This window comes from Epinephelus fuscoguttatus, linkage group LG12 (assembly GCF_011397635.1).
Source record: "Epinephelus fuscoguttatus linkage group LG12, E.fuscoguttatus.final_Chr_v1".
In the NCBI taxonomy this organism is placed as follows: Eukaryota; Metazoa; Chordata; class Actinopteri; order Perciformes; family Serranidae; genus Epinephelus; species Epinephelus fuscoguttatus.
In genome coordinates, this window is record NC_064763.1 from 12,669,375 (window position 1) to 12,687,469 (window position 18,095).

The 18,095-nt window shown below is 40.6% G+C and overlaps 1 protein-coding gene across 2 annotated transcripts; it reads left to right on the forward strand.

Moving 5' to 3' along the window:
* Positions 1-209: 209 nt before the first annotated feature.
* On the forward strand, positions 210-16,198 carry tmem120aa (transmembrane protein 120Aa). Of its 2 annotated transcripts, none has more exons than XM_049593080.1 (12): positions 210-380; positions 6,823-6,941; positions 8,933-9,064; positions 9,280-9,339; positions 9,433-9,528; positions 10,061-10,150; positions 11,182-11,247; positions 11,411-11,472; positions 12,172-12,267; positions 12,963-13,027; positions 13,222-13,290; positions 15,669-16,198. In XM_049593080.1, the coding sequence occupies exons 1-12, from the start codon at positions 303-305 to the stop codon at positions 15,780-15,782; spliced, it is 1,047 nt and encodes a 348-aa protein (XP_049449037.1). In that variant the 5' UTR covers positions 210-302; the 3' UTR covers positions 15,783-16,198. The 2 variants fall into 2 exon arrangements, with proteins under 2 accessions (XP_049449037.1, XP_049449038.1); XM_049593081.1 differs by having other exon boundaries at positions 12,175-12,267.
* The last annotated feature ends 1,897 nt before the right edge of the window (positions 16,199-18,095 follow it).

The following is an 18,095-nucleotide window of genomic DNA, read 5'->3' on the forward strand; positions in this document are numbered from 1 at the left end:
TTAAGTCATCAATAAAATATTTTTTACTTTATCATTGAACAATTATTGATTAAATAATTAAACAGTGACAATTTCTCTGAATACTTCTTTTAAGTCCACCCCCGACGGTATCTGCTGAGAAAAATTCTGGCCCCTGCCACAGACACTAAAAACACTTAAGGCTTTTATTGTGGAGGCTGTGACCGGAAGTCACTCTTGTTCGTGTGTTTCTTTTGACACAGGACAGCAGCAGCTCAACTGTTGCATAGCGGAGCCTGAACATTACCCAACTCCTGGAGGTTTCCTCATGTCAGAGTAGAAAAATGTTGTTCAGTCCGACGGGTTTGACTGAGTGTTTACGAGAATGGGAAGATTTAGAGAAAAACTACCAACAAATTCAGGTAAGTTTATGAATCTGCCGTCTGAGCCGGTCCGAGCTAACACCCGTTAAAGTGTCGCCCTGCCCGGGAAGCTAACTGTCAGAGGAGGGTGGGAGGCGGCGAAGGGATCCGCCCTCAGCACACACACACACACAGATAATTGTACCGAGAAAAACAAATAACTTAGGGAAAGTTAAAGTAAATTAAAGCGTCAACAGCCGCCACCGGAACTGTTGTGTCATTGTCCCAGCACGACTCTGTTTTGGGGCAGCACCACTACAAACAGCCTGTGGACACGATACATGAAAACTTCTGTCCTGTGTCTCAGAGATTGTGGTTATTCAGGAAACAAGTGATCACTGAAGATGAATTATTCCAGCGTTTATTAGCTCTCATGTTCTGTTTTATAAGGATAACTTGACTCAATCTGTCTCTGACACAATATACACACTCACCGGCCACTTTATTAGGTACACCTGTACAACTGCTCATTAATCTCTCAAGACAGATTCTACAATTTACATTGTAGTAGGAAGGAAGAAAAAAAAATCCTTTTTTTCTTAACCAATGGATTTCCAGATTGACTGCTCATTAACTCAAATAACTAATCAGCCCATGACATGGCAGCAACCTTAGGCATTTAGTCATGTAGACATGGTGAAGACGACCTGCTGAAGTTCAAACAGAGCATCTGAATGATGAAGAAAGGTGATTTGAGTGACTTTGAACGTGGAATTGTTGTTGGTGTCAGACAGGCTAGTCTCAGTATTTACTGGGATTTTCAGCACAACCATCTCTAGGGTTTACAGAGGATGGTCCCAAAAAGAGAAAATATCCAGTGAGCCATAATGCCTTGTTGATGCCAGAGGTCAGAGGAGAATGGCCAGACTGATTCAAGATGATAGAAAGGCAACAGGAAGTCAAATAACCACTGGTTACAACCAAGGTCTGCAGAAGACCATCTCTGAACCAACAGCACGTCCAACCTTGAAGCAGATGGGCTACAGCAGCAGAAGACCACACCAGGTGCCACTCCTGTCAGCTAACAACAGTAAACTGATGCTACAATTCACACAGGCTCACCAAAACTGGACAATAGAAGATTGGAAAAACCACATTCAGATGGAAGCATGGATCCATCCTGCCTTGTATCAACGGTTCAGGCTGCTGCTGGTGGTGTAATGGTGTGGGGGAGATTTTCTCAGTACCAACTGAGCATGGTTTAAACACCACAGCCTACCTGAGTATTGTTGCTGACCGTGTCCTTCCCTTTATGACCACAGTGTACCCATCATCTGATGGCTACTTCCAGCAGGATAACGCACCATGTCACAAAGCTCAGATCATCTTTAAGTAGTTTTTCTTGTCACTGAAAAAATGAACTCTAGCAGGACTTCAAGAAAGGTCAGTGTCGACCCTTCTAAATTCTTGTCATTTTGAATTACGATCCATGTTGTTAAAGTTTGCATGCCCTGTGCTTTCATTCATAAACTTAGCTTTTACAATTGTTATGTATTTATTATAGACAAATCTCTGCCCAGTCTATTTGGTTTTGTTTATTCATATAATATATGCTTTTTCCTCATCTTCATCAAGGTTGACCATTATTCTGCTTTGTAGTTTTATAATAGGCACTTCCCTCTACGAGTGTGTTTTTGTATTTTCTATAAATGTTCAATTAAAAAAAGTGTGAGAAGCCCTTTAATAAAAATACAATTCTGAGCTACTTGTACTTCACTTGAGTGTTGTTCATTTTGAGCTACCATATTCTTCTTCAACTTTCAGAGGGAATATTGTACTTTTTACTCCTCTACACTTGTTGGGTACAAGGAGTTGCTATTTCCGTTGCAGATGATTGTTGAAATAAAATTTAAAAAAAATGGTGGAGTGTTAAGATCTTCTAGCAATACCACAAATGTAAAATACAACTAATCCCCAACTAATTTAGCCATACAGGCTAATGCTCATCTGCAGTCCCCAGCAGGTCGATGGTATATGTGTATATAAGAAAACCACATTAAAATAATGCATAGAAGCACAGATAAAAGTGGAATGATGGCACATCCATAGAGGGGCACGTAAGCACAAAGCAAGCATATTACCATAAACAAAAGCACTATTAATAAAACAATGACATGACCATATAAACAAAAACATTAAGAACGTACTGTACAAAAGAACAACATAAAATTCAAAATCATACTCAAAGTATAAATAGTAAAAGCACTCACTACAAGGCCAAAATGGGCTCTGCTGTTACATTATTACCGTGAAACTTAAACTTACCGTTAAATTCCAGTCCCTTTTAGGAGCTGGGTGTGGCTGCACATTTTGACAAGTTAAGACCTGTCTCAATTAAAGGCCTGGCCTGGTTGCCAAGCAGTTTATTTTTATAGAAGTTCTTTGGATGTATAAAACCGGGCTGTTGGTGACCCACTTGAGCTATTGTTAGATAGCTGCTGTGTTCACACACACATATATAAATGTTTTATTTTTGTCAATATGGAGATGCTACACATCATTAGCTCAGTTAGATTCTCTACAATTAAATCTGTCCATTCAATTCATTGAAATCATGAGCACCAGAGCAGACTGTAATTAATTCAGATTTACTGGCATGATGAAAAAAATGGTGACTCCCAACATTACCTCTGAAGCGGTCATAAATTCAGAATATGTGTCCATTCCTTGATTACCTTCGTAAGTTATTCATATTCCTTTAGTCCGTAAGGGTCCTCTGATGACAAGAATGAAAAGAGTTTTTCATAAAAAGTAATATTCACACTGGTTCAAATAAGTAATTTGAGAATTTTTCTCATCTTTGCTGAGAAACAGTTTTACATAAAAGGAATCAAATGCCTCTCCTATGTAGACGTCTGTCCCAAATATAGGCCTGTTGACTTTTAAGCAAATAATAGCCTGGGCTACTAATTGAAGTTTTACTGTATAATATTAGATTATAATTATCATCAATGGGTGATTTAATGTACTGTTAACAATGTATTTTCTCTGCTCATTATAGGTTTTAAAAGCCCTAATCTCCAGAGTAACTAGTAACAGTAACAGATACCTAACAAATGTATAAAGTACAATGTTTCCTCCTGAACTGTTGTGAAGTAAAATTAAAACACTTTACAGTCCAGGTCAGCTTTATCGTCATTTCGGGCAGAATGAGAGAGCATTTCTCAGAGATCTTAAGTGCAGAAATAAATATCATCATAACAGGACGGTCACACTAAAAACAAACACTAAAACACCCTAAGCAATAAAACTACTGTGGAAACAGACACCAGCAATAAAAGCAAACACTAAAACTAAGACAGTCCCTAAAAACCAATAAAATCAGGCCAAATGACGTGCAAAAGTGAATGAAGTGTCCAGTACAGATGTGGTAACAGTGCAAATAAACCCTGAGCAGCAGAGTCAGGTGGATCAGCTGTTTATCGGTCTTGAGGTTCTCTGGGGACCCCAGTGATCTCCTCAGCTCCCCTGACTACCCTCTGCGAGGCTGCAGTGTTACAGCTGGAGTATCAGGCGGTGATGCAGTATGTCAGCACACCACACACACACCACGGCTCTGTAGAAAGTAGTGACAATGTTTGTAGGGGGTGATGCCTGTTGATGTTTCCTGAGGTCACGCAGTCCCTGTTGGGCCAGTTCAACAATCCCAGTGATGTTCACTGACCTGGTGATGTTGTCCGATAACTGAACTCCAAGGAAATTGTTGCTCTCCACTGTGGAGCCGCTGATGCTGCTCAGGCTGTGCTCCTTGTACACTGTTTCATCATGTACGCTTAAGTAACTCAGGACTGTACTGAAAGGTCCAGTGTGTAGGTTTAAGGGAATTCATTGTAAGAAATTGATTTTAATATCCATAACTATGTTTTCATTGGTTTATAATTATCTGAGAAGAAGAGTAGTTGTGTTTTTGCTTCCTTTAAGTGAGCCATTATATCCACAAACAGAGCGGTTCCTCCTCCACTAGAACTTTATACATTACTTGAGTAAATGTTAGTTTCTACCACTTATTGTTAAATCCAGTAATGAGTGTGTAAAGTGCAATACGCTGTTATATAGTACATTGAAGTTCTAGTCTGCAGGCCAGCAATACTCAACTTGGATTGCACTTGGGCCGCTTTTGCAAAATGACAGGAGGTTAGGGGTCAGTCAGCAGCGCTGCACATGTACGCAGGGGTGGTTCTGGGATTTTAGGACATTTGGGGCTGAGCCCAGATGGTTGGCAGGGGATCCAGTGGATCCTCACTTGGTACTTTCTTTGACAAACAAGCTCTGTTTTGATGCTTTTTAGTTCAGTTTAGTTCAGTTCAGAAAACGTTATTTATCCCGTGTGGGCAATTCAGTTTACAGCTCCCAGTTCAATAAATAAAAGCACAAACAAATACAACAATCATTCATAGACATACAACTTTTATCACTCAACTCTCAGTTGTCAGTGAATCAGTTGAACTAATGGTTTCCCAGCAGTGATACCTTGTACATGTGCGAATATGCGTAAATAAGTATTCAATCAATAAAAAGAATGAATAAATGGGATAACTGAAGGGATAAAAAGAGTTTGAGTATTTGTCTTCCTCAGGGGTACATAGTAGCGCCGCCCTGAGGGCATTAAATTAAATCCACTGGACATGACATGGTCTCCCTGCTTCATAATGCATTTTGCTTTCTGGACCACACGTTTCTTCTAGAGTACACTCAGTTCTGTTCTGGACTCCAATAATCTTGGAGCAGACTCTAATTATCTGATTCAGAGTGTTCTTGTCCTTCACAGACAGACCATTAAACCAACAGAACCAACAGATAAAAGAGAACATTATAAGACTCTCAATAAAAGAATGATAAAAGGAACATAAAATGGTTTTCGAAACACTAAAAGAGTTGAGCTTCCGCATCAGGTGGATTCTTTGTTGTCCCCGTTTGACAAGTGACTCTGTGTTCTTGTCGAACTTGAGATGAGAGTCAAATGTGGTTCCTATGTATTTGTAGGTTTCCACAATTTGCACTGGTTCACCATATATCAGGCTGTTTTTTGGCTTTGCACTATTATTTCTAAAATCAATGATCAACTCCTTTGTTTTTGTTACATTAAGAAGCACTGCTGCTTTCACACCGCTGTGTGGTAACTCACCTCCAGTCATGTCAGTGAGGGGAAGGTGGCAGAGGGGAAGTGGTTTCAGACATGGCAGTAGGTATGAAGCAGTTGCCATCCACGTGAGTGCGCACAGACTTTGCTGTACCTCACAGAGTTTACCGCGTTGAACTTCTAGCAGTAGCTGCCTGGCTTTGGATGCTCACATAAAAAAGGGGTGGGCGAGCTGATAATGTTGGTGTCTGAATACCTGGAGTTGTACAACACAGCGGTAGCAACTTAAAAGGACAACCAGAAGAAAAACTGGGCTTGGGATAACATATTCACCAAATGACAAATTGTCCAAATACATGGAAATCTTTGGTATTTTCACTGATTGTCGTTGTTTTGCTAGCTAGCTTGCACTTCCGTCAGTGATGCTCACCGAAGCACCTGCCCGTCATCACAGCCCTGGACTGTCGTGGCAGCAGCTGCTGTTAAGAAGGCTTTGCTTTTTTGGGGAGCGCTCTTTCAGGTAGACGGTTGTCATGGCGGTTGCCACAAGGTGATGTAAATGCAGCTTCCTGTCTATTAAAACAGCAACAAAAGAAAGAAAATCCCAGCATGAATCAATTTCTTTTCCTGTGAGAAAAGAGAAGAAAAGGGTTTGAGGGGCCACCCAGAACCGTGGGGGTCAGATTTGGCCCCCAGGCAGCAGGTTGAGAGCCAGTGTTAAGTTTGTCTGTTCTGAACTGCTGGCATAATTTCATACAAGCTGTTTTTTCTATATCGTGTGTAAATTCTTAATCTTCAAAGCAGCTTGTTTCTATAGCTGTCAAACATATGCATTAATAAAACATGTTATTTCTAAAAATGTACTTAAACTTGTACCAAAGCAAAGTACTGAGTAAAAGTACTCAGTTACATTCTACTGTTGTTGCTGGAACCCAAGTGACTGATCAGATGGTTGAATTATGACTAGGAAGTGCTCTAAGGCACCCTGAACTCAAATATCATTCACCACTGATGTCAAAACATGATCACGATTACAACACAGCTAACTGTGCGGCAACTGTCATCAAAGGTCACATGCTCAGTGGGAAACAATTAGCCTCTGTGTGTAAATACACCAGAGCAGTCACAGCTCACAGACAGCACATAGACACATAAGTAAGGTTATTATCATGGGAAATGTAAATGATATCACTGTCTAATGACAAAAACAAGATCAAGTTACTCATTAAAGGACCTTTCTGTTATTTTTAGCCGGTTTAGTCACTGTTTCAGCTTCAGAGGAGCCTGCGCCTGTTTAATTGTGGCATCTTGACCTTCGGCACGGCTCAACACAACTGTATTTATTTCTTCTTTCACCTCCAGGATACACATCGTCTCTATAAACAGAAGCTGGAAGAAGTGACCAAGCTGCAGGACAGCTGCTCCGGCGCTATAGCACGTCAGAGGAAGAAACTGAAAGAGCTCACTGTGTCACTAGAAGAGTGAGTATTGGTCAACGATTCATTGGGTCACAGTGCGGTGACGAGCTGCAGCATCACTGAATGTCTGAGTTGACGCTGGACAAGGTCGGGGATTAGTGCAGTATGATAATGATAGCGATGTCATTCTTCTTGGCCTTCATGCATTCATTGTAGGGGTGTGCCGTATCATCTTGTGTACAATAATACTGGTATAGTTTTTAATCTGAAATGAAAAATTCATATTGTGATACTCATAATATTTCAGCTTGTTGACATATTGATGTCATACTGTGCCAGCATCAGAGGTAGTACCAGTGCTGAAATGACCTCTGTATAAATCGGACAGCCAGCAGGACAGGTTAATGATTAGACCCATCTATAAATATGTGTAACTTTGCCTTAATAAAATGTGAATGGGTGAGTTATTGAGTTATAACGAAAGAAATTTACTGCTATACACTTGTGATCAGATCACCCAAGGCGCACCCCACAGACTTATGTCCCATTGCCACCAAGTTTGTCGTCCACAGAACGAGGCTGCACGCCGACATTTTCAGAACAAAATAGAACAGGCCGCAGTGAGAGTCTTTCTCCATGGGATATTTAAAAATAGCAGCTTTGTGCATTTAGTCCTTCTCAGGCAAGCTCAGGGGTTTAGTGTTGCTGGAGCCCACAGGAACGATGCTCCACAACACTTTTCTTTCCCTCCAAGTGAGGATTAGAATATATACAGTTCACATAATCCGGTTGAAATTAATATATATTTTAGACACTAACTAAAAGTGTCTGTTGTCCAAGAAAGAGAATAAAATCTTTAGTAATGGTCAAAGTTGTCACAGTGAAATTTAAGGTGTGTTGATGGATTCTTGTCATCACCTCATGCATTGAGTAACATCACAAGTTAACATTCCACCTTAAAAGTTGCCGGCAGTCGGCCCAGTGAATGAAGTTATTTTTTCTCAGACTCCAGCTGCTGTGAGAGGCAGCAAAACATCCTTTCATTTTATAGTTACAGTTTACTAATTAAACTCTCCACAGTATGAACAGTGGTTACATGAGCCTCAAAACCAGACACAACTCAGCCCTGAGCAGAGTGACTGTCCTCTACTGACCAATCAGACTGCAGTGATCCTCCTGGGCACCTCCTTTTAGAGGTGTTCTGGGCATGTCCAACTGGTAGGAGGCCCCGGGACAGACCCAGAACACACTGGAGGGATTACATATGTCATCTGACCTGGGAACGCCTCAGGGTCATCCAGGAGGAGCTGGAAAGGGTTGCTGGGGAGAGGGATGTCTGGGGTGCTTTGCTCAGCCTGCTGCCCCCTGCAACCTGGCCTCAGATAAGTGGCTGAAAATGGATGTATGGATGGATGGATGGACACCTGTTCCGATGTATTTTATACCCTGATGAAGACTCTTTAGTTGAAACGCGACAGTCGGTCCATGAATCAGTAAAGGATTTTTAACCACAGTCACAGTGCCTTGGACGCATTTTAGACTGAGTAAACTGGCCAGTCGTTGTATCCTTACAAATGGTAAATTGATTTTTTGTAGGTGTTGACGTAGGTCTAACATGCGCTCATGTATGACGTTTTCTTTACCATCGTGTGTGTCCTCATTCTCCTCCCCATTCCGTCTCTCCCTTCATGTGTGCCAGTGAGCTGGAATCATGTTTGAATAGAGTTTGAATGTGATACATTTAAATAAGAAGAATAAGAATAATGTTGTGACAGTGTGATTTAACGCGTAGATCATGAATTCCAAAGTTTCCATACCTGTGTGTGCTATGCCCCTCTGCTGCTTTGAAATTGTTCTGCATTTTGGAGATGGGGTCATTTTATAAATTGTGTATGGTCGAAGAAATGTTATTTTAGGTCGCTGAAAGTCATGAAAAACTTTAAAATGATGCATTTGAAATGTGTGGGAACCCTTTTATTACTTTTGGGTCTATGCTGTGTTATAAACATGTCATAATGTTTTGGGTTTTTTTTGGTTTGTTTTTCCATGATTAGATGCAAAGAAAATCATCCAACACCCAAATTAAGTCCAGAGGATGTGGAAACCATTGCTGACATCCAGGACTCCATCAAAGACAGAGCAAATGCTTTCTCTGAGATGGAAGCTTTTCTGCCAAAGAAGAACGGGTATGTTTCTGTCATATGATTTATTGTGTCTACTCAGATGACAAAGAGGAGTTTCATATTGACATGTCTTTTTTGTACATAGTGCAGCAAACATGGAAAATGTGAAACTGTTCAGAGTAGCTGTAGTGGCACAGTAAATGTGTTATAAGAGCTCTAACAGTTCCAAAACAGCAAGACGTCAGCATCGTGAATGACCGACATCTCTCCCTGTTTAGGTTATACCTCACTCTTGTTTTAGGAAACGTGAATGTAACACTCCTCAACAAACAGTCCAAGTAAGTCACACTGATATTCCATTCCTTACAATCTCCAAAAATGTCATTTAAAAAAGTACAATACATGTCAACATCACATTTACATTGTTTCAGATTTGCCTACAAAGATGAATACGAGAAATTTAAACTGGTCCTCACGGTCATTCTCTTCGTGTTCTCCTTCACGTGTCGCTTCTTGTTCAGCTACAGGTGAGATTTTTTATCAACACATTGTTTATGTATGCAGAACTTCTACGGGTGACATTTTTGGGTGTAGCTGTGCACAATTTAGCTTTTTTCCTGGATTAATACACATTTGCCTCTTTAGTGAATATTTACAGCAGCAGGATGGTGTATGTGGGATGACTGAAAATAACGAGCGTTTATCGTGATGAAGGAACATACATGTTAATAAATTTGCACTGTAAAAGCTCTAAAATATTCGGTTACATTAATATAACAAAAAAAATTAAGCTGCAAGTCAAACTTTGTAGATAAATCTGAGATAATTTGGTTGAGGGTGCACACATAGCAGAGTGGAGGCTGTTGTTAGCTCAGGAATTGCTGCATTTTGCAGCAAACATTTTAAACTTCAGTGTCACAGTCGATCATATTCATTTCATTGTGGGAAGCCAAATTTGTGATCGTGATTAGTATTCAATTTTTATTGTGCGACACTATTGTACGTGCGAATTTGGTTGTGTTAAACCTCTTTATGTGCCTTTATCTGTCTTTGTCATAGAGCCTTAGATGCCCTGTTCAACTTCCTGTTGGTGTGGTACTACTGCACGCTCACCATCCGGGAGAGTATCCTCATCAGCAACGGCTCAAGGTCTGCAACAAATTTACTGTCTGCACTGTTTTTAATATCATGATAACAGGAGCTTATCACATAAAGGCCTTATCAGGGCCCTGTAATGTAGAGTCCTCAGTATTATTCCCTTCATATTTCAGGGCTCATGAAATGTGTGACACACTGCTTATGACCATGTTATTTAGTGTTATGCAACTTTATTGGTAAAAGGTTGCACAAACTTAAGCCCTATTGCCACCAAACACTTTGGTATGGTACCTTTGGAACCAACAGTAACCCCTCAGACATGGTACCTAGACCCTCGGTCTGTTTAGTGTTTCCACCACAGACAGTCCTCTTAAATGTGGGCGGGGTTGTTGTCACTCACTGCTCCGTCCAGCACTCGCTGTATTTCCTCATCAGCGGTGAGATGGAAGTCTGCACCTGGTTTATCGTCCACAGAACGAGGCTGCACGCCGACATTTTCAGAACAAAATAGAACACTAAACAAGCTTTTTTTCCACAAAGACCGCCTCATATCGTTAGGATAAATGTCAGAGAATATATAAACGTGTTGTCTTACCTTACCGGTGTGCTGCCATGTTTGTTTATCCCTCTAGCTCTGTTTTCCAAAGCGCGGCCGAAATATCGCGAGAACAAGCAGCGATCTCATAGCGTACCTGAACAAGCAGCAACAGCTGGAAGGCAGAACCGGACAGTAGCCTGAAAAGTTCATTCATTTATTTTATGGAAGATTTATAGAATAATGGCTGACTTTTTGTCAGACTTCGACTTTGTGGAGGAGGAATTTGATTTTGCAGAGTTTGATGGCCACCCATATTTATTTGAGCCAGAATACACTGACGAAGAGCTTCGTGAAATCGAGGGGGGGGGGGGGGGGGGGGGTTCCAATGGTACCATCCACAACTTTTCACAGTAGAGACGGAAAAAAAAGTGTACCGTACTGCTCGGTGGAAACGGGGCTTTAGTTTGTGTCTACACGTAGCATAACATCCTGTTGGTCTAGCCATACGTATCCCTTAGTGTCACTGTCCTCCATGTTGTTTCAGGATCAAAGGATGGTGGGTTTTCCATCACTACGTGTCGACCTTCCTGTCTGGAGTCATGCTCACCTGGTGAGTGATGTCATCCACTTTTAATTTAGAGGAAGAGTTTTACACTTTCACCAATATATTGACTGAAACATTGTCATCAAAATGCTTTTCCTTTTTCAAGCTTTAATGTAATAAAAGTTTGTGTTTGTGCTTCATTCTAACCAGATGTTGTGTTTGTTCTCAGGCCTGAAGGTGCTCTCTACCAGATGTTTAGGAACCAGTTCCTAACATACTGTCTATACCAAAGTAAGAGACTCAAGCTGCACTACATCCTTGCATCTTAAAATATACACATGGTACTAATCGGGATAGTATACTGCTCAGGCCTGTTCCCAGTGATTTTGGTTTGTAACGCCTAATTGAATAAATCCTACAGGACATGTGACCCCTGAACACAGTATGTGATGATAGCCTGATATATAAAGCTCTATTGATAATCGTGGGCTTCCAATGAGTTTTCCTCCTCATATAATTTCATTTTAAGGGTTTTTGAGGCTCAAAGAGATAAAAGTATATCCAGTATTTTAAAGCTGAAAAACACAATTTTGTTTAACAGGAATCATTAATAAGAGTAGTCCTCTCAGACATCTGGCTAGAACTGATCAAGCTTTAGTGGCAGGAGATTACAAACTTTTGATGATGTGTGAACAAGGCTTGCACCAAAAAATGAGAAAGCTTCTGCCAGTTTCAAAAGGAAAGTTCAATTCAGTTCAGTTCAATTTTATATATACAGCCCAATATCACAAATCACAATTTGCCTCAGAGGCTTTACAGCATATAACCTCCCTGTGTTCTTGGAGCCTCACAGCGGATAAGGAAAAAAGCCAATGTTTTCTGAATACACTTATTTTAAAGTGTGTGTAAATAACACACCACATGCTATATATCTACTATCTTGGCCAACAATTAATTCTTTTTTAATTTATTTGCTCTCTGTTTGCAAAGTAGGCTTTGTCCAGTTCCTCCAGTACTACTACCAGAGTGGCTGTTTGTACAGACTGCGAGCGCTGGGAGAAAGACATACCATGGACCTTACAGTGGGTGAGTGCAGTTTATATTCATAACTGAATGACTCTGAAGTAATGCAAGGAGAAGGGGCACAAATGATGTACACATGGTCCGAGGGTCGGTCCACCACTTGGGTCCAGACCGAAATATTTCAACAACCATCAGAAGGATTGCCAAGAAATTTGATAGAGACAAACAAGTGCCGTCTCCACTGTGAAAAGTTGTGGATGGTACCAATAGAACCGTTCCTTACCGTCCCCATGTTTGGTCCCCCCTCTGTTGGGGTACCTAGCACACAGATCTGGTACTAAAAGGTGGAGCTGTGAACACTGCAGTCTGATTGGTCAGTAGAAGATGGTCACTCTGCTCAGGGCTGAGTTGTGTCTGGTTTTGAGGCTCATGTAACCACTGTTCATACTGTGGAGAGTTTTATTAGTAAACTGTAACTATAAAATGAAAGGATGTTTTGCTGCCTCTCACAGCAGCTGGAGTCTGAGAAAAAATAACTTCATTCACTGGGTCGACTGCCGGCAACTTTTAAGGTGGAACATTAACTTGTTACGTTACTCAATGCATGAGTTGATGACATGAATCCATCAACACACCTTAAATATCAATATGACAACTATGACAACTTTAGTTTCTATTCTCTCTCATGGATGACTGACACTTATAGTAAGTGTCTAAAAATATATATTAATTTCGACCTTATTTCTCCTGGCGTTCAGAGGGTTTCCAGTCCTGGATGTGGAGAGGTCTGACCTTCCTCCTTCCTTTCCTGTTCTTTGGTCATGTGAGTAGCCTCTCTTAATAATGCTCGCTGCTTATTTACACCAAAGGTTCATTAATTAGCTTTTTATTAAATAACAAAGCAAAACATGTATCATTGCCTATTCTGAAGATTAAAAGGGGAAGAAATTCTGGTTTAAAATGAATAATAAATTCTTTTAAAGCGCTCCTGACTGTTGGCTTTTCCTCCTTTTACAGTTCTGGCAGCTCTACAACAGCATAACACTCTTCCGGATGTCTCAGCTCCCGGAGTGTAAAGAGTGGCAGGTTTGTACGGCAGAGAGCTTCAACGTTCCCTCATCATCTGTGAAATTTTCCAGAAAGGTTTTTTAAACCACCTCTTCTCAGAGTCATAACTCTCAGTCCTGGCAGTGGTGGGAGGATGTCTGATGTCCATTTAGGATAAACATCTATGAATTGTAACCTGAGATCTTGGCTCAGGATCATAAAATTCAGACTGGTTTAATTCAGTAAAAGTAATACATCTGTACAGTGCAAACACATTAACTGCTCGACGCCCCAACAGCTTTCAGTGACTCAGATTTGTCAAAATGTAAACAAATAAAGGAAAACGCTTAAAAAAAAAAAAAAAAAAAAAAAAAAATTACACCTCATGTTGAAGCCCAGGACTTTTCAGGACTTGACAATAAGCAAGATGAAGTTTTTTTTTTTTAAATTTCCATTTACCAGTTAAAGCTGGAACTTCTCTTATTGCATGTGCAACTTTTTTTTTTTAACCCTTGAAAACCTGAAGTGACATCACTTTTCCCGTGCTGCTTTCAGACGCCTTTCACACGTATGTAACCCTTTGAACTCTGAGCTAATTGGTGCATTGTCTTTCAAAAACATGGGAGAAAAGACAACGAGCAACTTGGTAAGAAATGAAATGAAAGGGGAAAAAAATATAGATTTAGAAAATTAAATTCAAGAGTCATTTCCTTCTTTTTTTCTTGTTTTTGATTTTCTATTTTACTAATTTCTTGCTGATTTTTTGGGTCTTCTTTCGTTGCTCATTGCCCTCTTCCCATGTTTTAAAAGAAATCAAGCCAGTTTGGATTAAAGAAAAATGCAACATGACCCAATAAGCTGTTATATTACTTTAAAAAACAAGAAATCATAGACACACCAATTTAACAACAGCACACAACCTCAACCTTTTCTTGTGTTCTATTACCACAATTAATTCCCACTCAGACCATTAACGATAACAAGATTTTGTTGAGACTTGTGCTGTGTCCAAAATCACACACACACACACACACACACACACACACACACACACACACACACACACAACTTTTGTTTAAATAGACAGCAGTATGCATCTTGTCGGACACACTGAGCACACTTCCTGACAGCCTCCTAGCCGGTAGCCGGTTGAAGACATGTAGCCATGGTAACCTGTGCCAACTTAAGCTAAAAATAATTTATTAACTATATTAGGCTTAGCAAAGAGAAATTTTACACTTCTTACAAACTTAGACTTAAATTAAAGCATTATTAATGTTACAGAGTGATCTTTAACGCCGTCCGTTGTCAACGTTGCTCTCTACTGCATTGCATTGTGGGATATGTATGCCAGTATAGTGTCCAGTGTTTGCATATTGGCATATGTTGCCAGAAAAACTATGCAGTTCACATACTATTGGTTTCCCACAGAAGGCTCTGACACACCAAGCCGACAGTCGGCAGTTGGTCAATATCGGGCTGTCGTAAGTTTCAGTCGCCCCAGTGTGTCCCGCACCGTTGGCTCTTGTCGGCTTGTTTTTCAGCTGACTCAGCATGTTGAATTTGGTATCTGAGACGGCAGAGCCCGTCAGTGAATGAAATCACTCTGATTGTCAGTTCAGCTCAGCACAGAAGAGAAACAGAAGTGAGGAATGTAAACAGAGAGCTAAAGTTGAGAGGGAGTGAGACCAAAATGAACTTGTTATATGAGGTAAGATTATTTTTCTTTTTCCATTTAGCTCTCTAGCAGAAACGTTTCCTGATGATTTGTGTTATTGTTTACTAGTGCACGGTAAATATGCTCTGTTCTTTAAACACTGTATGTTGTTGTTAATACGCTAACTAGCGTCAAAATGATCTTCCAGTTTCCTTTTTTGAATGACAAATACAGTCGACTGCCATCTGCTGGTGTGGAGAGTTATTTCCTCTCACACAGGCACAGAACGTACATGCTGGCCGGCTGTCAGCTAGGCAACGTGAGACGACGCAACAGTCGGCTTTTGACGCCGCTAGCTCTATTGAAGTCAGTTGGGTGTTCCTTGGCCTTAAGGTTTTGGACATACGAAAAATCTAAAACACTATTTGGCGCACTAACAGCCTAACTTTTGTTCAAATATAATAGTAATTTGGGTACACAGTTAAAATATTGCTATTGTAAGATTGCAACTGCCAGTAGCATCAATAGAATAATTAATGCTATGATGTATTTTTTGTTTTGTATATTTCATTGACACCTAACTTAAACTTAAAAACATGTACCTGTGACGAGTATACACGGCAGGAGAAAACAACTTGTATCCAAAAATGGATATGGCAACAAATATTTTGGGACAGATAGCAGCTTGTGTAACTTCTGTATATAAAGTTCTGTATTTAAAGATCCTCTCACTAAGCTTTGTTGTTTTGCTGTGGTGCAGGTTGCGATGTGCGGCTGCTCTTACATGGTGCTCTTCATGGGAAACTTCTTCACCACACTGAGAGTGGTTTATCAGAAATACATGAACAACCAGGACAAACCCAAGAGCCTATAAGGACTGGAATAATGAGTGTGGAAGAATCACCAAAAATCCTCCTGTTTATGAAATGTGCAAAATTACCAATCGCTCTAATATTCTCTTTAGAGCTCTTTATCAATGTTATGATTGTTGTCTTGTGGATCATTTACATGTACTGCTACTTTTATCACTGTTGATTTCATCTGTGTGTAAAGCATGTCAGAGCAGTGTCTTATACGGGTAGGTCACAGATGTTTTCACACAGACCTGTCAAAGTAACAACTGGGTACACAGCAGGTGACACTGTAAGGTTGTTATAGTGGGATCTTCTATCATGGTTACTTTGATAAGAAAGCGTTACTGAATGAAAATAACCATGTTATTTGCATCATATTTATTTTAGCGTCTGTTACTCAGCAGCTGCTTTGTGCTCAATAAAACACTCCTGCAAATCTCCGCGTGTTTTTGTTTTATTGTTTCCCTTCCAAACAAAAAAGCAGAGACAAGAGAAACTTCTAGAAAACTGATACAGATTTGTGAAGTAGTGTGAAGTTTGTTATTTTAGTCACCTCACGGCCCCTCAGGTTCATATTGTGATCCTGTGGAGGGACCTTGACCCAGGTTGAGACCTGCTGGACTAAACTGCCGGACTGTATATAAAGTATATTAAAGGAGGTCTACCAACTACAACAGTACATGCACATGGTTGCATTAGTATTAACAATCTAATATAAATATAGTATATTGTAATATAGATGGTCATGGGGGCCATTTTACTGCGAAACCAGTACTTGTTATACTTACAGTAGATTTGGCTGCTAATACTTTTATTGAGTAGGGTTATAAATGCAAGACTTTTACTTAGATCCATTCATTTTCAACTGCTTATCCGGAGCCGGGTCCGCAGGGGCAGCAGGCTGAGCAAAGCACCTCAGACATCCCTCTCCCCAGCAACACTTTCCATCTCCTCCTGGAAGACCCCGAGGTGTTCCCAGGCAAGATTAGATATATTATCCCTCCAGCGTGTTCTGGGTCTGCCCCAGGGCCTCCTACCAGTGGGACATGCCCAGGAGGATCCTGATCAGATGAACCACCTCAATTGGTCAGTTTTGATCAATCCCCCATTCTTCGGCAGAGAACCAGGGCTTCAGATTTGGAGGTGCTGACTCTTATCCCAACCGCTTCTCACTCGGCTACAAACCGCCCCAGTGCACGCTGGAGATCAGGGTGTGATGAAGCCAACAGAACCACATTGTCTGCAAAAACCAGAGATGCAATTCTGAGGTCACTAAACAGGACCCCTTCCTCCACCCTTGCTGCGCCTTGAGATCCTGTCCATGAATATCACAGACAGAGTCGGAGACAAGGAACAACCCAGACGCTTCCATCAGAAAAAAAACCTAACCAAATATGATCTTAAAATAGTGATATTCATTATGGTCGGTCTGGCAGTCGACAGATCTCGCTCTAATAAAATCTACAAAATCTGTACCATGGAAGAATGCATTGAAAAGTTTGTGAAGCATTTAGTGCATTACACCAAAGTGATCACTAGATGGAAGCATTGAGCTATAGTAGCTGACAGTGAACATGCTGTTTGTGTCAACACACTGAGGAGATTTCATCCTTCACAACCTTGAATAGTTTCTTTATTTTTAGTCATGATCACACTGTTCTTTATTTGAAGTCTGGGACTCATTTTGTCAGACAGATAACATCTCTTGAGGGTGATCACTGTCACCCTTCTGGTGCTACAGGGCTCTGAGGAGGATGCGGAGGTGTTGAACTGTAGAGCTGATAATTCACAAGCCATCAAGATCAATCATGAGTTTCACTGAGTGAATGTTATTAATCAGGGAATAGTTGAAAGTCATTGCTGTGGATCAAACAAGACAATCACCAGGTGTCGGCGGGAAGGATGGAGTCCGGGCTCAAGGGCCACATCTAGAGACAGGACTGGGAGGATCCCTTTTTGTAATGTTAATCTGGCCTCTTTTTTAAAGGAATTACTATTCGTCAACTAAAACCAGGCAATCACCAGGAAGCAGGCAGACATTGTGATATCTGTGGAGGTGCTGGGTAACAGCTGTCTGCCCAGAAAAATAAGAACAAAAGAACAAAAAAAACAAAAAAGGTACCCATAGACTGCTGTCTCACTTCCATACTCCTTTTATCTGACTGTGTCACGATGTGGACTAAAATGTGCGTCACATGTTATCTGTGATTCGGATAATTAATGATACAACTCAGGCTCAATACAGAAATGTTTCTCCATTACCGTGAACACAACCACAGCGGTTTATTTAAAGACAATCCCACATACACAAAGCTGCTGCTGTAAATACGCAG

Excerpts from the sequence above, each read along its gene's own strand:
- tmem120aa (XM_049593080.1), top strand. The coding sequence starts at position 303 with ATGTTGTTCAGTCCGACGGGTTTGACTGAGTGTTTACGAGAATGGGAA. Across the intron at positions 12,268-12,962 it reads TACCATGGACCTTACAGTGG|AGGGTTTCCAGTCCTGGATG; the intron begins GTGAGTGCAGTT and ends CCTGGCGTTCAG. Across the intron at positions 13,028-13,221 it reads CTTTCCTGTTCTTTGGTCAT|TTCTGGCAGCTCTACAACAG; the intron begins GTGAGTAGCCTC and ends CTCCTTTTACAG.